This window comes from Numenius arquata, chromosome 8, assembly GCF_964106895.1.
Source record: "Numenius arquata chromosome 8, bNumArq3.hap1.1, whole genome shotgun sequence".
Lineage (NCBI taxonomy): Eukaryota > Metazoa > Chordata > Aves > Charadriiformes > Scolopacidae > Numenius > Numenius arquata.
Window position 1 is genome coordinate 34,464,456 of NC_133583.1, and position 21,487 is coordinate 34,485,942.

At 59.3% G+C, this 21,487-nt stretch overlaps 4 protein-coding genes across 14 annotated transcripts in view; 3 read left to right on the plus strand and 1 right to left on the minus strand.

Annotated features, from left to right (window-relative positions):
- Positions 1-1,552: 1,552 nt before the first annotated feature.
- LOC141468017 (flavin-containing monooxygenase 5-like) lies at positions 1,553-6,361 on the plus strand. 3 transcript variants are annotated; one of them, XM_074152844.1, is made up of 9 exons: positions 1,553-1,684; positions 2,124-2,281; positions 2,768-2,956; positions 3,039-3,201; positions 3,438-3,580; positions 3,999-4,198; positions 4,572-4,921; positions 5,285-5,357; positions 5,609-6,361. In XM_074152844.1, the coding sequence occupies exons 2-9, from the start codon at positions 2,150-2,152 to the stop codon at positions 5,952-5,954; spliced, it is 1,596 nt and encodes a 531-aa protein (XP_074008945.1). In that variant the 5' UTR covers positions 1,553-1,684; positions 2,124-2,149; the 3' UTR covers positions 5,955-6,361. The 3 variants fall into 3 exon arrangements, with proteins under 3 accessions (XP_074008945.1, XP_074008946.1, XP_074008944.1); XM_074152845.1 differs by lacking the exon at positions 1,553-1,684 and having other exon boundaries at positions 2,120-2,281; XM_074152843.1 differs by lacking the exon at positions 1,553-1,684 and having other exon boundaries at positions 2,150-2,281; positions 5,255-5,357.
- A 730-nt stretch (positions 6,362-7,091) lies between these two features.
- Positions 7,092-11,486, plus strand: LOC141468034 (flavin-containing monooxygenase 5-like). The gene is made up of 8 exons (XM_074152873.1): positions 7,092-7,226; positions 8,364-8,552; positions 8,635-8,797; positions 9,579-9,721; positions 9,962-10,161; positions 10,252-10,601; positions 10,959-11,052; positions 11,129-11,486. Exons 1-8 carry the CDS (start codon positions 7,092-7,094, stop codon positions 11,484-11,486), a joined length of 1,632 nt encoding a protein of 543 aa, XP_074008974.1.
- A 784-nt stretch (positions 11,487-12,270) lies between these two features.
- On the plus strand, positions 12,271-20,507 carry PRKAB2 (protein kinase AMP-activated non-catalytic subunit beta 2). 7 transcript variants are annotated; one of them, XM_074151227.1, is made up of 9 exons: positions 12,271-12,341; positions 14,011-14,100; positions 15,054-15,231; positions 15,466-15,632; positions 16,526-16,619; positions 17,212-17,332; positions 18,562-18,695; positions 18,999-19,067; positions 19,550-20,507. In XM_074151227.1, exons 3-9 carry the CDS (start codon positions 15,070-15,072, stop codon positions 19,625-19,627), a joined length of 825 nt encoding a protein of 274 aa, XP_074007328.1. In that variant the 5' UTR covers positions 12,271-12,341; positions 14,011-14,100; positions 15,054-15,069; the 3' UTR covers positions 19,628-20,507. The 7 variants fall into 7 exon arrangements, 6 of the variants coding, with proteins under 6 accessions (XP_074007328.1, XP_074007329.1, XP_074007331.1 ...); XR_012463325.1 differs by lacking the exon at positions 14,011-14,100 and having other exon boundaries at positions 12,284-12,341; positions 17,212-17,326; positions 19,550-19,701; positions 19,844-20,506; XM_074151229.1 differs by lacking the exon at positions 14,011-14,100 and adding an exon at positions 13,602-13,766 and having other exon boundaries at positions 12,312-12,341.
- PDE4DIP (phosphodiesterase 4D interacting protein) overlaps positions 20,466-21,487 on the minus strand; it is a 30,533-nt gene continuing 29,511 nt past the window's right edge. For all 3 annotated transcript variants that reach the window (XM_074151226.1, XM_074151224.1, XM_074151225.1), the window contains one exon: positions 20,466-21,268. In XM_074151226.1, coding sequence (XP_074007327.1) covers positions 21,236-21,268 — 33 coding nt within the window. In that variant the 3' untranslated portion in view covers positions 20,466-21,235. The remainder of the gene's footprint in view (positions 21,269-21,487) is intronic.

Here is a 21,487-nt window from a genome sequence, read left to right on the forward strand (position 1 = left end):
TCTGTGAGCTGCTTGGTGGCACCTACTGTCACCAGAGCACAGCCCCGCTGGGTCACAGGCTGCCCTGCCGCCCTCTCACCGTGGCTCTGCTTCTCCCCACCTCCACCAGCGCGACCTTTGGTTTCCTCTTGTGCTTGTCACTTGTCACCACTTCTCCAATCATTGGAGCCAGCCCACTGATAGGAAGTAGGAGATGAGTGATTTCTGCTCATCTGCCCACAGCACCTCTGCCCACTGCAAAAGCCCAGAGCAGACGTGTCTGCATTGCCCACCATGCTGTCTGTCCTGGCTGTTCACTGGGCACAGAGGTCCGTGGCTTTCCCGCAGATATCAACAAGCTGGTCTTGGCCGCAATGCCATGGCTTGACCCTGGCACACTCCCGCTGTCCCCTGTGCCTGTCGGGGTGGTTTGGCTGGGCCACGAATCCAAGCACAGTGGGGGCAAAGTCCAGGGCTGTGCAGCCTCTCGTAGCCACCAAGGCAGAAGGGCAAATTCAAAGGCAACCTGCACAGAGGTTTCATAGCACAGCGGTGGGGTTGAGAGCTGGGAGAAGTCCCCTGTACCTGTCGCCCTTGGGCAGCCCCTGCAGAGCTTGCAAAAGAGCCAGACGCCAGCTGAGAGCAGAGAAGGGAGGGTTGTGCTGCCAGTGCTGCCTCCTCGACATCCCCGTGCTGATCCCCCTGCCTGGTAAGATATGTTTTCAATGCTTTTTGACAGGCAGGCACCGAGCGTGGGTTGGCAGCTCAGTGCTTCTGCCCTGGGCAGAGATCAGCCCTTGCCAACGACGAGGGACAGAAAGAGCTTTATCACACTTACTGCAAACATACTATGAGTTTTAGAAGGTTAAAACCCTTTCAGCTGCAGAGCTTGGCCCCTCTGCAGCCCTGCTCAGCTCTGGGGTTAAACTCCCTGAATACAGGAGAGCAAACCTCACCTGAAGCCCCCAGGGGCTGTCCGGCTGTGAGTGCACCCACAACCAGCAGTGTGCTCCTGAGCCACCTGGTCTTTGTCTCCTGCTGCCAGGGAGAACCTTTTCCTAACCGCTCCCAGCACCAGGGGCACCCTGGCAGCACGGTGCTCCTCACGCCAGGGTCCTGCTGGCCCTGGGATTTCAACGGCCCAGGAGCGAGCCACGGCTATGGGGATGCTGTGCCGACATGCCCAGCCCAGGGGCATAAGGGACGTGGGCGATGTGGTGCTGGGTGCCACCGGAGCAGCTGGAGCTACGTGTGCCCCTGGGTATCAGCATAAACAGGGTTGGGATGATCCTGATAATCCCAGAGGTAAAAGTTCAGGGCAGCGTTTGTTTACCCGGCGCAGATGCCACGGGGACCGGCTGCCTCTCTGCCTCTCCTGCAATCCCACGTCCCCACATGGAGGGGTCCCCACATGTGTCCCCACATGGGGGTTTCCCAGTAGGGTGCCTGGGATGGCTCCCTACCCCGCCATCCGAGGCTGCAGCGAGAGCCGCTGCCGGAAAAGCTGATGAGGTGGCCAGGAGCCAGCCAGGCACTGGCTTCCTCTCTCCGTCCCTGTGGGAGGAGTGACAGAGGGGGAGGCCCTGCTTGCTGCTGCTACACACCATAAAGCCAGGCCATCCGCTTCAGGGCAACCCGGTAGAGACCACCGTGTGGCTCCCTGCTGCTGCCGGCCTTTCCCGGGCTGCTGCTCCCGCAGCCACAGGTCAGTTGTAGAGCCTCTCCGCGGGCTGCCGGCACACAGTGAGTGCCAGGTGGGTGCGACAGACACCTCCCTGGGGAATGGAGAGGGCAAAGGGCAGGCGGAGGGGCTGTCACCCACCCGGGAGGGAGACATCGGCACCCGAGGTGGGGCACGGCACTCTGGCATGCCTCCCATCACCGGGACTTGGCGTGGGCAGGGAGATTTCTAGGCACTCGGTAGCATTGCTCCCCATGGCGTCCAGAAGCAACACTGCGGTGGTGCAAAACCCCAGCACCGGCCAGGTCCCTGCCAGGGGGGGGAACAGCAGTTGCCTCTCAGTCCCAGACAAACTCGGCGGGGGGGCTGTTCCTCAGCTTGGGTCCTGTTTGGTGCACAGGGCGAAAATTTTGCACAGCTGCCCCCCTCGCCCCTCAGCCCTGCTCTCTGGCATTGTCCGCAGGCTGAGACCCAGCGGTGGAGGGCAGCATGGCGAAGAGGGTGGCCATCATCGGAGGGGGCAGCAGTGGGCTGTGCGCCATCAAAGCCTGCCTGCAAGAGGGGCTGGAGCCTGTTTGCTTCGAGAGGACCGGGGACATCGGAGGGCTCTGGAGATTTGAGGTAATCCCTGACAGCCACATGTCCTGCTGGGGGTCAGCACCATGGTAGCCGTGGTGGCTAGTAGGGTGGCATGCAGCCGGCCATGTCAGGATCCTGGGGGAGAGGCTGAGATCAGGGGCTCCACACAAAGAGCCACCAAATCAGCCCCAGCCATCCCTTCCCATCACTGCCTGTGCCAGCGCTGAGCCATGCCCCGCTCCTGCAGGAGCACCCCAAGGAGGGCCGTGCCAGCACCTACCGCTCTGTCATCACAAGACCCCACAACCCACTGTCATCAGTGCATGGCTGCCACCAACCCAGAGCTTCCTCTTCCCCATTTCGTGCGGTGGGCACTTGCAACTGTGGGAGGGTGCTGGGCGCAGAGATGGGTGCCACAAACACCCGTGGCTTAATCCTGCACCCACAAGCATGGTGAGGCACCAGGCAGGGCAGGCAGGCAGACCGGGGGTCCCTGTGCCAGCACCAAGCTGTGCCCTGCTCCCACAGGAGCACCCCGAGGAGGGCCGCGCCAGCATCTACCGCTCCGTCATCATCAACACCTCCAAGGAGATGATGTGCTTCAGCGACTTCCCCATCCCCGAGGACTTCCCCAACTACATGCACAACTCCAAGATCATGGAGTATTTCCGCATGTACGCCCAGCGTTTTGACCTGCTCCGCCACATCCGCTTCAGGGTGAGAGCCAGGAGGCTTGGAGGGGTGGTGGCAGCAGGGTTGGGGGTGCAGGGAGCCTGACACCCACTTCTCCCGCATCCAGACCAGCGTGTGCCGTGTGGCCAAGTGCCCCGACTTCGCCACCACGGGCCAGTGGGAGGTGGTGACGGAGAGCGAGGGGAAGCAGGAGTCGGCCATCTTCGACGCTGTGCTGGTGTGCACCGGGCACCACACCGAGGCACACCTCCCGCTGAGCACCTTCCCAGGTACCATCTTGGGGCAAGGAGAAACCCCAGAGAGCTCATCCATGGAAACTCCTGTTCTCCCTGCTGTTCTTCCTCCCAGCCTCAGCATTCCCCTGCTTTGTTTTGACTCAGGGAGTGCTCCCACTCTCTCCAGGAGGGGTCTGGTGGAGCCAGGGAGCGTCCCCACTTCAGTTTTTGGGGAGGTGACCCTCCAGCCTGGCATCAGGAAGCCAAGCATACCTCCTCCCCACCCACAGGCATCGAGAAGTTCAAGGGTCGCTACCTCCACAGCCGAGACTACAAAGATCCCCAAGATTTCACTGACAAGAGGGTCATTGTCATTGGGATTGGGAATTCAGGGTCAGACCTGTCTGTGGAGATCAGTCACACAGCCAAGCAGGTGAGCAGTGGGAGCAGGGTCCCAGTAGGCAGGAAAGCCTCCCATGGGACACTGCTGGCTCCACAAGGACACAAGAACCAAGGTGCTGGCACAGCCGCCACTCTGTCCCAGCACTCGCTGCATTTCACAGCACCAGTACCCAGCAATCCCAGCTTCCAAACAGCAGTGGCAGCCAAGACTCGATCCCATACGGATACCCTGATTTCCATCCCCAAGCCCCGGGCTGGAGCTGCCCCTGTATCTATTCCCTACCTCTCCCTGCCAGCTGCCCATCCTGGCACCCTCTGCCCTCTGGGTCTTTGCCCAGCACCCGGGCAGCATGAAGAGGAGTGATCCTGGGGCGAGGACATGCTCCCCTCGGGGCAGACCCCCAGAACTGTCACAGTCTTCAGGAGACGATGCTTCCTTCCTCGCCCAGGTCTTCCTTAGCACCCGCCGGGGTGCATGGGTCTTCAACCGTGTTGGAGATCAGGGCTACCCCCTCGACATCCTCTTCACCACCCGCATGAAGGAGTTCCTGAAGAGGGTGCTGAGCCCATCCATGGTGAGCAACTTTGCAGAAAAGCAGCTGAACGCGAGGTTCGACCACTCACACTACGGCCTGAAGCCAAAGCACAGGTGCCAGTAAAAGCTCCCCCTGCCAGAAGAGACCCCCCCAGCTCTCCCCAAGTCCAGCCCTGCTCAGCCATTTCCATGCTCCCTGTGCCCGGGCTGAGGCTGAGCCACCAGCCCTGGAAACCCAGTAAATAGCTGCGGTGTGCCCAGCCAATGCTCAAGGGGGCCACCACTGCCCCTTCTGGGGACCCTTTGTGGCACTAGTGCAGTAGCAGCTGCCAAGCATCCCTGAGGACAAGGCCTATTGGTGATAAGCATCCTCGGGGCTGAGCATCCCTGGGAATGAGCATCCTCGGAGCAGGGAGCAGTGGCTGAAGCAGGACATGGAGCAGAGACACCCCACCACAGCACCCTGATGGCTCCTTGTGCCTTCCAGGATCTTTGACCAGCACCCGACTGTCAATGATGATCTGCCCAACCGCATCATTTCAGGCAGGGTGCTGGTGAAGCCGAATGTCCAGGAGTTCACGGAGACGTCTGCCATCTTCGAAGATGGCACCAGAGAAGACATCGATGCTGTGGTCTTTGCCACAGGATACAGCTTCTCCTTCCCCTTCCTTGAGGGCTGCGTGAAGGTGGTGGAGAACCAGATTCCACTTTACAAATTCATGTTCCCCCCTGACCTGCAAAAGCCAACACTGGCTTTCATCGGCCTCATCCAGCCGCTGGGTGCCATCATGCCCATTTCTGAGCTCCAGTGTCGCTGGGCCACCCGTGTCTTCAAGGGTAAGTGAGGTAAACCCCCCATGGTTGCAGCCAAGCCTGCACCCCCAGAGCCAGGGCAGATGGTGCCCAGCTGTGTTTGGGAGGCAGCAGCCAGTTGAGCCATCCTGGTCGTGGGTGATGACATGGCCACCTTGCAGCCATCGTGGTGAGCCAGGATTTTGCCTGAGCGGTGCAGGGACATCCATACACTGAGCCCCACGGGCTGCTCTTTCCCATCTTGAGGAGCTTGTACATGCCTCAGGTGCCAGACTGCCCACCATGGTGGTGTTGGCACGGGCACAGCACCCAGGCAAGGGCAGCCCGGCAGTGGCCACTGTTTCCAGCGGGGTGCAGCACCCCCATGCTGTGGCTCATTCTCCCTAGGGCTAAACAAGCTGCCCCCACGGCACGACATGGAAGCTGACATCAAGCAGAAGAGAGAAGCAATGGCAAAACGGTAAGATACACCCCCCACCCCCCAACAGGGAAGGGGATGGTTTGGGCATGGCTGCTCATGGGCACCCACCCTGTCCTGTGGCTGCATCCTGGCACATTTGGCTGTGCCAACAGATGGCAGGGATGTGCTCGGCCACACCATCTCCACCCTGCTGATCCTTCCTGATGGCGATCCGTCCAATGCCACCTTGCTGGTGCTTGGGGCATCTGCCGGCTCTGCCACCAGCACCCACCTGCCCTCCCTGCCCACAGGTATGTGAAGAGCCAGCGGCACACCATCCAGGTGGATTACATTCCCTACATGGATGAGCTTGCCTGCCAGGTGGGGGTCAAGCCCAACCTGCTCACCCTCTTCCTCACCGACCCCAAACTGGCACTGGAGGTGGTCTTTGGGCCCTGCACGCCATACCAGTACCGCCTGCGGGGCCCAGGCGAGTGGGCAGGTGCCAGGGAGGCCATCCTCACCCAGCGGCAGCGCATCATCAAGCCTCTGCAGACACGGCATGTGGAGGAGCACCCCTCAGACCCTACCGTGCCCCTCGTCTTCAAGCTGGTCGGGGCCATGGCTGTCCTTGCTGTCATTTTTGCTTACTTGTAGGTGCCCTACAAATGCAGGAAGGGAGGCTTTGTGATGTGCCAGGGGATCTGGCTGGCCCCCCCTTGCTCTGCAGCAGCCTGTGCACCCCAGTGCTGGCAGGAGCCCTCCTCCTGCCTGGCATGGCCCCACTGCGGCCACACCATGAGCTCAGGATGCACAGAACCTCCCAGCTGCCAAAATAACACTTTGTTGGCCGGTTTGTGACTCCCACCAGGGAGCCACCACTGGGAACAGAGGAAGAAACCTCCTCATGCGCAGGGTAAAATCCATTCCCCCTCAGCCAGTGCTTTTAACCCAGCAGGGACATGCCAGGCTTTTCGGTCACCTATAACCCAGCCGTGCCACCACTGGCACCCTCACACGTGAGCTAAGCAGCACAGCAGCCTTTCTAACTCCATAAATGTGTTAAACAGAGCCAGGCGTCCGTCCCGTTACTGACACCACACAGTGCCGGGGGGAGGCACACGGGTTTGCGGTCGGCCTGGTGCCAGCACCACAGCTCCAGCTCCATGGCAGCCATGCAGACACACACATGCACACGTATGCACATGCGTGTACCCACAGCAAAACAGCCACGCCCAGGGTGTGCACCACCGGGGCAGGTTATGGTGGTCACAGTCTCATGGCTCAGTGCCACTCTCATCACCTGCACACAGCCCCTCTGGAGAACGGCGAGTGGGTTGGGGACCCAGAGCAGTGACAGTGGGTCCTGGCCACCACATGCTGACCACAAATGCCCTGAGCATCCCCTGGTTTTGTTTTCCACACTGCAACCTGCTGAAATCTGGAGTGTGGCCACATCTCAGCCCCCACACCCAGGAAGTCCTGTGGCAGCATCGGCATCGTTAAGCGCTTACAGAACTTAATGAGCCCTTTGCGGAGGGCGGGTGCGGGCAGGAGGTGTGGCTTGGTGGCGGTGGGAACCTGTAGATCATGTCTGGAAGAAACACATCTTGTGACACCCCAGCTGACCTCAGTCGCCCACGGGAAGCACAGGGACAGCCATCCCCAGCCAAGAGGCACTGTGCGTCCCCCTGGTGTGACCCCCCAGACTCTGCACCCCCTCCTCCTGAGCTTCTGGCTCAGGCTTCTGGCTGAGGCTTCTCCAGCATCCCTACCACCACCGCACCACAGGACATGGCTGCCAAGCAAGTAGCTATCATCGGGGCCGGTGCCTCTGGTCTGTGTGCTCTGAAATGCTGCCTGGATGAGGGGCTGGTACCCACCTGCTTCGAGAGGAGTGGGGACATCGGGGGGCTCTGGCGCTTCGAGGTAAGCCCTGTTCTGTGCCAGCCTGCCCTGCGGCAGCAGCACAGACGGGATTCGGATCAGTCGTTGACAGCTAATGAAGCACCACTCCCCTGCTTTGCATGCATCCAAGGAAAACCACGGGAAAGAAAAACTGCTGTGGCAGCAGGAGGTCCCCGTGGTGCCAGCCACGTTGGACCTATCTTCCTACCAGCAGCAGGACGGACCCTCCCCAAGGACTTTACCCCAGGGCTCTCTCCCCCAGCTCAGCCTTCCCCCTTCCCACCCCTCCCTTCCCGTTCTCATCCATCCCTTCCCTTGCCGCTTTGCTCCTGGTCTCCTCCAGCCCTTTCCTACCCATCCTGGTCCCATCTGACCCCGCTGGCTGTCCCAGTCCCTGTCCTGCCCAGCTCTTCCCTGGAAGTCCCAGTTGCTTCTCTCCCTGCTTCTTTGCCGCTCGTCCACGTAGAGGCATCGAGTGCTGCCTCGTCTGTACCTTGACTTTCCCTGTCTTGAGGGAAGCTCCAGAGCTTGTTTCTGCTCCCACCTAATGAAGCTGCTGACTTTTCTCCCAGGAACTACCAAGAAGAAGACATGCCTTCCCACCATGCCCTGACAGGCAGATGGTAGAGCCCAGGGGGAGGCACCGCACCATGCCAGCGTGGGGTTTGGGGTGGCTCAGTACAGTCTGCTGGTGCTGCCCATGGCATGTCAGAAACAGGGCTGGTGGAGCAGAGTCAGGGCAGCAGTGCCTGGCTGCCGGGGCAGAGACCTGGCGAGCGGAAGCAGCCACTCAGCTGGAAGCACCGGAGCTGGCTCAGCAGCTGGCAAGACCTGACATGGCAACCGGGGCAATGGCATCACGGGCAGCTTTGGGAACATGCTGCCTCATCGGAGCCAGGGGTGGGAGCAGGAAAACTGAGGCACAACAGCCCACAACCCACTGTCATCAGTGCATGGCTGCCACCAACCCAGAGCTTCCTCTTCTCCATTTCGTGCAGTGGGCACTTGCAACTGTGGGAGGGTGCTGGGCGCAGAGATGGGTGCCACAAACACCCGTGGCTTAATCCTGCACCCACAAGCATGGTGAGGCACCAGGCAGGGCAGGCAGGCAGACCGGGGGTCCCTGTGCCAGCACCAAGCTGTGCCCTGCTCCCACAGGAGCACCCCGAGGAGGGCCGCGCCAGCATCTACCGCTCCGTCATCATCAACACCTCCAAGGAGATGATGTGCTTCAGCGACTTCCCCATCCCCGAGGACTTCCCCAACTACATGCACAACTCCAAGATCATGGAGTATTTCCGCATGTACGCCCAGCGTTTTGACCTGCTCCGCCACATCCGCTTCAGGGTGAGAGCCAGGAGGCTTGGAGGGGTGGTGGCAGCAGGGTTGGGGGTGCAGGGAGCCTGACACCCACTTCTCCCGCATCCAGACCAGCGTGTGCCGTGTGGCCAAGTGCCCCGACTTCGCCACCACGGGCCAGTGGGAGGTGGTGACGGAGAGCGAGGGGAAGCAGGAGTCGGCCATCTTCAACGCTGTGCTGGTGTGCACCGGGCACCACGCCGAGGCACACCTCCCGCTGAGTGCCTTCCCAGGTACCGCCCCGTGCGCAGCTTGCTTAGTCCCTGACACACCTGGGACCACCCTCCTCTCCATCTTAGCCCCCACCCCACTCTGGCTGTTGCCAAAAATGCCTCCACAGGTTAATGGACCAGGTGGGATTGCACGAGCATGCTGCTATCCCACCCACCTTGGTGGTCTGTCCTTGGTGGTTGTTGCCATGCCATCAGCACCTGACCAAAGTGCCTTGCTGTCAGCTGCCACCACTTCCAACTCACCTCCCCCAAGAGAGACAGGCTCCCCTAGCTGCTGGCCACACACCCACTGGGCTCTCTGGCTTCCCAGCAAGGCTTGAGAGCTTGGCGCTGTTGGTGGCCTTCTCCTCTGGGCAAAAAATGCCTGGAGGGCTTTCAGCTGTGGAGACCCTCTTTGGCTGGGGAACAGGCTGGAACACACAGTCACCAGAGTCACGGTGGGATAGCACAGACCCTTGGCTGCTCCTCTGCCCCCAATGCCTGGCACCAGGCAGGAACCGAAGGAGGATTTGGGGATAGGGGCACGGAGATCTCCAGTCCAAGCCCTGCGCCAAGTCAGGCCAGCCCCAAAGCCAGAGCAGGATGTTCAGGGCTACACTGAGCATCTCCCAGGTTGGAGATGCCACGGCCTCTCTCTCTGGGCACCGCCCCAGGGCTGTATCACTCCCATTGGTCATGCTGGTCCCAGCATGTTCCCAAAACACACCACCAGTCTGAGCAGGGGGGACAGCCACCCCCTGCCCCACATCCCTACCCAGCATGGCTTCCCTCTCTCTTCCAGGGCTGGAAAAGTTTGAGGGCTGGTACCTGCATAGCCGGGACTACAAGAGCCCACAGTCCTTCTTGGGGAAGCGGGTGGTTGTGGTCGGCACTGGAAATTCAGGCATCGACATCGCAGTGGAGCTGAGCCACGCAGCCAAGCAGGTGCGCTGGGAGAGCCCCCGGGGCTGGGGTGCTTATTTTTCAGACCCTGGAGGACACCAAGCAACCCCCCACCCATCCCATGGGCTCCCCTCCTTCCAGGACCCAGCCACCAGCACCCCGTCCCCTCTCGATGGGGATGGCTGTTGTGGTCCAGCACCTGTGCCATCATCCCTGTCCGAGGAGCAAGGCCTGGTCACGAGGATGCTGCCACACCACCATATCCCCTCTCCTTCCTCCCAGGTCTTCCTCAGCACCAAGCGTGGGACCTGGGTGATGCACCGGGTGGCGGAAGGGGGGTACCCCTTTGACTTCACCTACATCAGCCGCTTCATACAGCTCCTCCTGAGCCTGCTGCCTCACAACACCACCAGCTTTTTCATGGAGAGGAAGCTGAATGCCCGCTTTGACCATGCACTTTACAGCCTCCAGCCCCAGCACCGGTGAGCACCCTGGCAGCACCCTGGGGACCTGCCCCAGCACTGCTGGTCCCGCTGCCTGGGCCCCTCACAAGGTCTGTATGTGCCTTCCAGGATCTTTGACCAGCACCCGACTGTCAACGATGATCTGCCCAACCGCATCATCTCGGGCAGGGTGAAGGTGAAGCCAAACATCCAGGAGTTCATGGAGACGTCTGCCATCTTCGAAGATGGCACCAAGGAAGACATCGATGCTGTGGTCTTCGCCACAGGATACAGCTTCTCCTTCCCCTTCCTTGAGGGCTGCGTGAAGGTGGTGGAGAACCAGATTCCACTTTACAAATTCATGTTCCCCCCTGACCTGCAAAAGCCAACACTGGCTTTCATCGGCCTCATCCAGCCGCTGGGTGCCATCATGCCCATTTCTGAGCTCCAGTGTCGCTGGGCCACCCGTGTCTTCAAGGGTAAGTGAGGCAGAGTCGGGGAACACAGCCAGGCTCCCTTGGCCATGGCAAGGCTGAGTCATTCAACTGGCGTCATCCCCTTGCACACTGCCTCCCTCCATCCACCTTTGTTGACCTCCTTTTGCTTATTCATAGGGACAAAACCCATCATTGCATTTTGCAATGAGCCTCATGCTCATCTTCTCTTGCAAGGGCTGCTAACAGGTCCCGTTGCCTGCAAACCACCTTCTCCCTCTCCTTTCCTGCCGCTACCTTCTTTGCCTGTGCTTCCTGTCATGGTGGCATGTCCTCAAAGCCCCAAAGACTTTTGTGTGCAGAGCCAGCCAGACCATAGCGGGAGCACAGCCTTTGCTCCAGCCATGGCCTCATCTTCCCCAGGGCTGCAGGACCTGCCGCCATCCGCCAACATGCTGGCTGAAATCACACAAACCAAGGAGAAAATGGCTGAGCGGTAAGGACCCTGCACAGGCATCGCCCCTGCCACTGTTACCCCCATGGCCCATGTGCCAAGCCCTCCTCACCCACAGGTACGTGAAGAGCCAGCGGCACACCATCCAGGTGGATTACATCCCATACATGGACGAGCTTGCCTGCCAGATAGGAGTCAAGCCCAACCTGCTCGCCCTCTTCCTCACCGACCCCAAGCTGGCGCTGGAGGTGGTCTTTGGGCCCTGCACGCCGTACCAGTACCGCTTGCGGGGCCCAGGCAAGTGGGCAGGTGCCAGGGAGGCCATCCTCACCCAGCGGCAGCGTGTCGTCAGGCCCCTGCGAACAAGAGCCAGGAACCGCCCTGGCCATGCCAGCAGCGTGCCCCACATCTTCAAGGTCTTCTTCAGCATTGGTTTGATTTTGGCCACCCTTGTCTATGTCTCACTTTCTCCTTAACCCAAAACGAAGGTTCGCCAGCGGGTCCTGCTGGCAATCTTCTTCTTTTCCTTTGGGCTTGGGTATTTCTGTAGTCTCCTGCTAGGTCTGCTGCCAGGTCAGGAGGCTCAGAGGGAGCCGGTTCCTTGAAGATGCAGCCTGGTCTGTCTCACCTTCCTGCTGTGCCAGGGCCAGCAAGAGTGTTGGGAGCTGCTCTGAGGACAGGGATCACTCCCTTTCCCTAAATCCTGGCCCAGGAGCTCCACAAGCTCTACCCATGGGTTAGGCTGGTGCAGAGGCAGTGGGGAAACCGTGAACTTGCCCAGTCAGGGCACCTCAGGAAAAGGTCAATAAAGCTTGTCCCCGTGCTGAGGGGACCGGGGACTACATGGGCTGTCTCAGTCTCCAGCTCCAGTGTCCGTCTGAGGCTTCTGTCCTGCTCGCCAGCCCACGGGCAGCACCCTGGCCACCTGCACCCCCAGCCGGCCTGCTCCCTGTCTCGCCAGCCAGCCCACCTCACGGCCCACTCGCGGCCTGGCAGCCGAGCCCCACAGCCGTTCCGGACCCCCTTCCCCGGCAGCCCAGCCCCACGGCCGTTCCAGACCCCCTTCCCCGCCACCCCCGGGACCACATCCCCGGGCCCCTGCCCTCAACCGACATGGCGGGTGAAGTCGCGCGGCCTTCAGTCCTGCCAGGCCGCCAGGCCCTCAAAAAACATGGCGGCCGCCGGGGCAGCGGGTAAGCGGGTCCCCGGGGGGGGGCGCGGCCATAGAGCGGCGGGCGGGGGCGGGCCAGAGCGCCCCGCAGAGGCTGGCGGTGGCGGCGGGGGGTGTCGCCATTTTGGACGGAGGCGGAGAGCGGGGCGGCGGTGGCCAGGTGGGGCCGCGGTCGGGGCTGGGGGGTGACAGCGGGGTGTCAGGACTGGGCTGGCCAGGCCGCGGGTGGGTGGGTGGAAGCAGACCGGGTGGTGCTGCGGGCGATGGTGGGTGAGGCGCGGCTGCTGGGTGTCCCCACGGGTGACACTGCTGTGGGCAACGGTGGCCCGGACCCCGCTGTCGTGGCTGGCGCCAGCCGTGCCCTGCAGCCGGATCGGAGCCCCGCAGGAGGGCCCTGTCCCTTGCCGGTGCGGCCCGCTTCCCCCTCAGCGCCACGGCAGGCGCCGCTTCACCGTGACCTGGCGGGGCAGGGGAGCGGGCGGCCGCGGGCCGAGCGTACCGTGACAGCCCTGCCACCGCCCCCGCTTTGCAGAGCCCTCGTCCCGGCCGTGCCTGCCTGGCGCGGGTCCGGGGGAGGGAGACGTTCCTCTCTTCCCGGTTTCCCGGCTCACCCCTTTCACCTTACGGCAGCCTCACGGCTGAGCTCCCCTTACCTTCTCCGAAAGAGGGAGGCGGGAGAGCCCAGGCGAACCGGGCTTCCCTGGGTAGCTCCAGGAGCAGGAGGTGTCGACTGAGCAGGCTGTGGGCCGAGAGTGCTGAACACAGACCCCATCTCTCCCAAAACTCACCCTTCTCAGGCAGGGTGCCGGTGTTCCCTGGTGCGGGGCACCAGCCGGGTACCGGGAGAGGCTGGTATATTTCACCGGTGTATTTCACGTGGGGCTGGGTGAAACTGAAGGGGGTCGTCATCTGGGAGGCAGGCGCCCACCTTACTGCAGGCTGCAGCTGGCAGCTGCCACGCTGGGAGCGGATGCGCTGAGGGGCTGAGGAGGTTTCCTTGGGCTTTGGTATGGGCAGTGTTTCCATTAGTGACTTGGATGTACTTGTGCCACACCATCGGAGCATGCTGCGCCACCAGGGCTTGCCTGAACACGGAAGGGCTGTAGAAGTTAATTCAATAAAGCCAAGTGCCTCAGGCTGTGCTCAGAAAGCTGGCTGTCCTGGCACAGGTGCCATGCAGGAGGTGAGGTGGTCTTATCTGCATGGGGTTTTGGATGACACTTGCCAGAACGGAGCCACCATGTGGGAAAAATCTCAGGAGGTGTTTGGAGAGCATGACCTGTAAGGGACAGCCAGAGGGACTGGATTCCTTTTACAGAAGAGAAAGGGAGGTTTTCACATCTGTCAACATCCGCACATATCTCTCAGGTTTGTCTTGGTACAAGAAGATGTTCAGCCTTTCTTTGCTTCCCCCCCATAGATGAGAAGTAAGGGAGCCTTAGCAGAGATACTGGGGAAGAAGCTCCTTAACAGCAAGTCTAGTGGCACAGGGACAGGTTTTGTGAGGAACTGGCTGAGCCTCCTCCAGGGCAGAGGGGAAAGATGTCAGAGCAAGTGGTGCAGCTCATCTGACCTGGATCTTCAGGTACACTTGATCCTCACTGGGGGGGTGATGGTGGTGGTATGGGTTAGCTGCTCTCTCAAGCTGCCTTTTAGCCCTCAGGATTTAAGAAATAGTTTAGTAATTGCTCTGTAATGTTCTAAAGCCTGGCTTTGGCTGGCAGCCTTGTCTGGCACCCTTTGTATAACTTGATCTTCTAAACAAATCCCCAAATGTCACAACTAAGTGCATGAAGCAAGGCTGGCTGTCCTCTTGCCTTGCCCTGCAGAGCCCATGATCAGCGCAGTAAGCTGAAAGCTGCGAAATAGGCCTGGGAAGGGGGCAAGAGCCCCGATCCGTCTCAGCTGCTGGAAACTGGGTAAGGCCTGAAGACTCACATATAGCTTGTGGCGGCTTTGCTGTTTGTCCTGAGAGGTGTGTAGTTGTTTATGGCTTGGCACTGTATGGTCAGTTCTTCTGCTTTGCCTTCTCTGAGCTGGGTGAGATCAGGGATGGCAGCCTATCTCCAGCCGCAGAGAGGCACAGAGGTGGCTGGGGTTGCCCTTCCCTTTTCCTGTGCCTCCGGATGGCTGGGCAGATGCCGGAGTGTTCAGGGTGGCGCCGCTGGTAAGGGACACAACAAACAGACCTCCTCGCTGCACTGTGCTGCAGCTGACATGGTGGCTTGCCTGGTGAATCATAAGTGAATGCTGTTGAGAGCTGAGCTTTTTGCAGACACCACGGCATTAGCCCCACGCCTTGGCCAAGCTCCAGCTTGGGCGATTCCACTCGGACACTTTAAATGCTCCCCGTCGCCTTTGCCAGGCGTGAGGCTCTGCTCTTCTGCCCGCAAGCTCTTGGAGACTTGTTGGGAGCTGTTAAACAGCTGCTGCTTTCACTCTCTGTCTGTTTTCTTGCTGGGTGTAGGGGATTTGTCTGCAGAGCCTGACTGTGGGGTTGTGAAAGAAGCTCTGTTAATGGCAAGCAATTGATTTGCCAATAAAGGTTGGCTTTATTTTTCCCATCAGCCCCCCTGGCTGGTGAGGGCTTGTGTGCAACACAGTCTAACTAGTCTCTGTTTTGGAGTATAACAATTACCAGCTTGACCAGAGTGATGGTGCATAAGGATATGGTTATAATTAGGTCAAGCTGGCTTGTTTGTTAAATTCCCCTTCAGCTCCCGAACTTGGCAGTCGGAATGAACTTTGGGCCTTTTTTAGGATTGCTGTCAGTCTTCCCTGGCAAAGAGCATTGGGAAACAGCACCTTTGCTCCTCTGCTTGCTGCCGGAGCCCGTGGGCACAGACACACTGCTGTTCTCTCTCTGTCACAGGGGCTGCTGAGCCATCATGGGGAACACCACCAGCGAGCGAGTGTCTGGGGAGCGCCATGGCTCCAAGTCCCACCGCTCAGATGGCTCCGGTGCCTCCCACCCCACCAAGGAGCACCCACACAAGATCATGGTGGGCAGCACCGATGACCCCAGTGTTTTTAGCTCCCACGACTCCAAGGTAAGGGCTGGCCACTGCCTTCCCTGTCCTGCACTCTGGCACCCTAGCTGGGACTTCAGCTCACTGGCTCTGTGCTCCCAGCCATGTGAGGGGTCTGTGGCGAGCTGGGAGGCTGGAGTAGCTCTGCGATGCTTTTGTCTGGGATGTGCAGGTGGGCTGGTAGAGTCCAGGAGGAAGTGAATGTGGTCCCGGTTGTCTCTGTGTCTCAGTCAGGCTCTGGTTTTCTTTGCTCAGATTTCTGGGGACAAGGAGTTTGTGACGTGGCAGCCAGATCTGGAGGAGTCGGTGAAACCGTCCCAACAAGCTCGTCCCACTGTCATCCGCTGGGCCGATGGAGGCAAAGAGGTCTTCATCTCTGGATCTTTCAACAATTGGAGCACTAAGATCCCGCTCATCAAGAGGTAGCCTGTCGCTCAGGTCACACTATGTTCTCCTCCATTCCATTGCAGGGAGTGTTTTCCCTTCTCTGTGCTGTTTGCTGTTCCCTTTGCTCACCTGGCTTTTCTCAGTTCACCCAGGCTGAAGGGTCTGAGCACAAATATGTAGTCAACTTCTTCCGTGGGTGGTGCTGGTATGGTGATGGGAAGTTGTGAAACAGAGGGACAGGACAGGATGGGCCACTTTGTTTGCCCAGCTGGATGTCACGCATCACCTAGTCCTGGCAGCAGAGCCCTGCCCAGGTATGCGGCAGTTCCCTGGAAACTGTCAGCTCTTCCCTTGGCTGTGGCCTTATCCCATGCCTAGTTGTGTTGTTGCCAGTGGGGTTGTTTATTTGTCCCTCATGTGTCTCCTTGCCCTAATGATGTTCTCGCTGTTCTATCATCTGTGATTTTCATGGAAAGAGCATGTAAGACTCTAGGCATAATCCCAACAAATCATTTGCGATGGGTTTATCTCAATTGCAGGCTTAACAGAGTTTATACACTTGTTGCCCCTGTCCTGCAGTGCCAGCCCTGGGTTAGATGTGTTGCCCATGCATCCTCTCCGGTGTGTCTTGCACAGGATGTCTGCCACGCCGATTTTTCCTGGGCACACAGGGCAAGTCTGCAAACTGAGCTGCCTCCTGTGCTTCTTGCAGCTGGACTCATTAGGATTTGAGCCACAATAGTGCTCTGAATGCTCGCCTCTGTTGTGTCTGTGCCTCAGATCACTGGTGATGAGCAAGTGTGAAGGTTGTTGGGGTGGAGCGGCTGGGCAGTGTATGAAAAAGTGCTGTTTTCTGGGATCCTGTGAAAGACCAGCATCCAGAGCATCAGTGGGGTAATACTGTTGTTTGTCTGTTCTCTCTGCACAGCCACAACGACTTTGTCGCTATCCTGGACCTCCCGGAAGGAGAGCACCAGTACAAATTTTTTGTGGACGGCCAGTGGGTCCATGACCCATCTGAGGTAAATCTCAAAGCTTTAGCCCTGAGAATCTTGCCCTCTTCAGGGGACTAGACATGATGTATCTGTAGCAGAGGAGGAGCAGGAAGAGCAGAGAGTATCTGCCAAAATGAAAGGGGCACCTCCATCCCATGAATCCTTTCAGAGGCTGGTTCCCGTGGGCTTAGACGAGCTGTACAAGGGACTGGTCAGGGAGGTACTGAGGGGCAGTGAGACACCAGAAGGCCTTTGAGCCTTCTGAATTCAGAATTGAGTACAAAGGAGGATGGGCCATGGGGCCAGCATTCACTTGCAGGTTGTCCTCCAAACTGAATCATGTGGTAGCAGCATGGGAAGGAGAGGACGGTTAACCCATCGGCATGTAGCAACATGGAAAACAAAAATAGGAGGTGGTGTAGGAGCCTGGAAGTAAAGGAAAATCCTCCCAGGGTAAACAATAGGGATCTGCAAGCATAGAGCAGAGCTAGATGCTGGCCACCTGTACTTTGAGGTAATGGCACAGCAAAGAGAGCTTGGGCTGGGAGGATGTAGGAAGCATTGCCTGTTCTTTGATTGGAGGTGAACGTAGGAAGACTCTTACCTCAGTTCTCTCCAGCCTGTGGTCACCAGCCAGATGGGGACGATTAACAACCTGATTCACGTCAAGAAGTCTGACTTTGAGGTGTTCGATGCTTTGAAGGTGGATTCCCTGGAGAGCTCAGAAACCTCAGGTCGGGGTGAGTTTTTGTGGCATTACAGCTTTGCATGTGCTATTTTCCACCTCCTCTGCTCTGAGACTCGCTGCTCTGGGGGTGAACAGACCCCCTGAGCAGAGGTGTGGGCCTGTACCTAGGAAGAGTAGTGTTTATCCACGTGTTCTCAGCAGCCCACAGCTGAGACCTCATCTCCATGGAGGGGCTGTACTGGTGTAACTTGTTTCGTGCTAGCACCGTCCTGGAGCAGGGTCAGTTCCTGTGCGTGGCTGAGGCAGCCATTTCAGACTGGTGAATACTGGGAACATCATCCCTTTCTGTCTGCTCAACTGTGAGTAAGTCATCTGATCTGGGGTACAAGCCAGGTGAGAGCAGGATCCAGGTTATTTTCAGGAGCTACTCTTGGTTTTCATGCCAAGGTAATTTGTAGTAGTGCTAGCACATCGGAAACCTTCCTCTCCACTTGTGTTACAGCAGCGGGTTGGGTTACCATGCAGACAGCAGCAGTAATGCTGGCAGGTATCTCAGTCATGTTTCGGTCCAGGGCTCTTTGAGTGCGTCCTGCCATTCCTGGTACAAACCCCATCTCAGATAGAGTTCAGCTCCATTTTCTTGCCCAGCCTGGGCAAGAGATACTTCCTTGTAAAGAATCCAGCAAGCAGCTGCAGGGAGATGGAGCCTTTCTGGGTGCTGACTGTTCCAAAATGATCAGTTCAAATGTGGCTGGGAGATACGGCCAGTCCAGCTTCCAGTGACCACAAGCTTCTATGGTCCCTCACACAGGCTGAGCAGCTACTCCATCTGGACTTCCCATCTGCCCTTTCCAGGACCTCTTGTCAGGCAGTTCTAGTTCTGCAGCACCATGAGCGTGCAGGCATGCTGCTGCTTGCTGTGCCCGTGTCCCTGCTGCAAAGGGGACAGCTCTGGGGCAAGCCAGCTGCTCCCTACAGGGAGAGGGACCCAGCTGTGCTGAGAGCCATGCGCAGGGTTCTTGGGGTGGGCACCCCAGGGTGCTTGTGTTGTGTCTGCACGTACCAGCTTACAGCCCTGCTTGGAAATGCCCAGGGCCAGCCTGGCTGCTTATTCCACTCTGAAAAGGCTGAGCTGTTGCTGTAGGATATATGGCCATGGCTAATGGAAGATGCTTGTGCCTGAAAGACCCTGCTGGGTCCTTCTCAGCATCTTGGGAGCTGCTCTGTGATCACCAGTCCTGCTTCAGCCATTTCATGTCTCCTCTTGTCTCTTCCCTTTAGACTTATCAAGCTCACCACCTGGTCCTTACGGCCAAGAGATGTACGTATACCGGCCTGAGGAACGCTTCAAATCCCCACCCATCCTCCCGCCTCACCTCCTCCAGGTCATCCTGAACAAGGACACCAATATCTCGGTGGGTACAGCATACTGCCTGCATACAGAGAGCCACATGGGGTTGAAGGGGAGCCCTGTTGCAGGGAAGCCCAGTCTCCCCTTGGCTGGTGCCTGCACCTTGCCATTTCCTGAGAAAAGCAGCGCTTTTCCCATTAACCACGCTGGTTTTGCCCCTCACCCTGCCTGGTGCTCAGCTGGGCTCTGTTCCTGTTCAGAACAGACACCAGCAGCTCAGGTTGCCTGAGGTGGTAGCTCCCATCATGGCTGGGACTGGAGGGGGTCAGGGCTCTGCTGTTCCCCTGTGACACTCCTCTTCTCCTAGTGTGACCCAGCACTGCTGCCCGAACCCAACCACGTCATGCTCAATCACCTCTACGCACTCTCCATCAAGGTAAGGGCAGATCCCATGAGGGAAGAAGAGCTGTGGTGGCTCCCAGGAGCCTGCAGCACCTGCAGGGAGCTGAACCTGGACAGCCAGTGGGGTGGAGACAGTGGTGCAGGGATGGGAGGACCAACACAAGGACAGCTTGGCTGCCTGGTGGAGTGTAGCACATGCAGGAATGTAGGTTGTGGTCTTCTTACAGCCCCCCAGTTCCCTGTAGCTGCCTCCCAACAGTGTGACAGAGCTGGGCAGCCCTGGGCTCTCCTGTTGCATACCAGACCCTTCCCTCGCTCTGCCCTGGCTCCCTGTTGTAGGTGTTGGATGTGTCTCACTGGCTGTGAGGCTTGGGGCACCAGGGACAAGTTGAGGCTGCTCCCTGAGCCCACGGAGCCTTCTTCCTGATGGCTCCCTTGGGGGTGCCACACTCCTGGGTCTGAGCTCTGGGTACCAAGCTCTCCTACCTGCTCCCACTAATGATGTGCCTCTCACAGGATGGTGTGATGGTGCTCAGTGCCACGCACCGCTACAAGAAGAAGTATGTCACCACACTGCTGTACAAGCCCATCTGAGCTGGGGCCTCTCCCGCTCCCTACACAGGACACGAAACGCCGCTTTGTCTGCACACACTGGGCCACGGGACTGTGTGAGAACTGGCCGCTGGCTCCAGCCTCGAACCTGGCAGGGACACAGGCCTCGGCAATGAGCCCAGGGCTGCTGGGGCCTGTGACACTGTCCCATCCTGCTGGTGTGGTTTGATTTAACCCTTGGTTTCCACCCACCTACAGCTCCCCTTGGCTTCTGTGAGTCTCTGAGGCCACTGTGTTTGCTGCTCACCAGAATAGCCTTTCCTTGCACTCGACACAGAAAGGGCTTCACCCTACCCGTCTTCTCCAGCCTGCAAGGGCCCCGAGGCAGTCCTGGCACTGTCCCCAGCCCAGGCCTCCAGGAAAGAGTCCTACCTGCTGAAGGTTGCTGTGCTGTCCCAGTGATGAACCTCCAAGGCCACCTTGATCCCTAGGGGCTTTGGGACACCCCAGACTGCCACCTGCCCCCTTTCCCACAGCCCTGTGTGTGGGGCTGCCCCCCTCCTTGTGCTCCCCAGCTTCGAGGGAGGCTCTCGGCTCTGGCTGCAGCCCCAGCCCTCTGCCAGGTTGAGCGTCGAGCCAGCGGGAGGGGCGATACAGCTGGACGCAGCCACACTTACCTGCCGCTGGGACAGTATCATCAAGGACTGAACACCTGCTCCGTCCCCAGCACGGAGTGCTGCTGTGGGGCTGGGCTGACCGTCACAGCCAGAGGGACACCCGCGCACGCCCACGCTGGAGGGAGCCTGGGGAGAGTGGAGCAGGGCAAGGTACCCCAGGCCCCCGGCTACACCGCCTGCTGCCAGAGCAGTGCCATGTGACAGGGTTTTCTCTTATTTATTACAGTATTTATTGTTCTCGGTTCCGCTGGCCTGGTGTTGGCGGGGAACTCTGGAGCAGCGAGGGGAGGGAAGGGAGTGCCCAGTGGGGCGCAAAGCTGCCCTTGGGGTGCTGGGGTGGGACTCGGAGACATCGACTTGGGGCCAGCCGGTGCCTGTGGTACTGGTGCCCTGGGCTGTGGGGAGCTTGGGGAAGGGGGGAGCACGGCTGCAGAGACAGGCATGCCAGAAACACCACAACCCAAAGGAGACCTTTATTGGGGACTCTCCAGGCACTGAACAGAACATGTCATTTCTTACATCTTCCTTCCACGCTGGGGTCCCAACATGCCCGGGGAGCCCCCAAAACGCAGCTCTGATATCACTATCTATATACATATACATACATCCACGAGCAAGGGCGGGTACGCAGCAGGGTTACAAATGGGACCAAGTCACAGGGCGAGAGGTGCTCAGCATGGGGGGCTGTGACGCCTCGCTCTAAGCACCGTGGGTGGAAGGGGGCAAGCGCTGAAGCATGGGGCAGGAAAAGCCCAAGCCAGCCGCTGTGATGCCAAGCAAAGGCAGGTGGAAGGTATGTGACTACCACAGCAGCCCAAACCCACTGTGTAGCACCAGACACTCCGGACCTCTGTCCGCCCCAGCCCTTGGAGTAGCAGGGACAGGGTCTGCTCCAGCCCTCCGGCATGGCACGGCTTGGCAGTGAGCAGGCTGTTCTGGGGCCAGGGGCATCACTCCCTGCCCTGCCTGGAGCTCACGCGACGGGCAGGGCCTGATGGGCCTTCACCTGGTGAGAGAACAGGCAGGGCAATAAAGGGGAGCAAAGCCAGGGCAGGCCTGCGCCAGGGGACCGCTGTGTCCTGGGGACACAGATATGAAGGCTGTGAACAGCCAAGGGAAATGGGTCCATGTGCCCCCTGACTCACATGCTGCACACCCCCATTAGCCACCACTCTGCTGGCAGAGCATGGGGTGTCCACCATCTGTGCCCATCCCCAGGGTATCA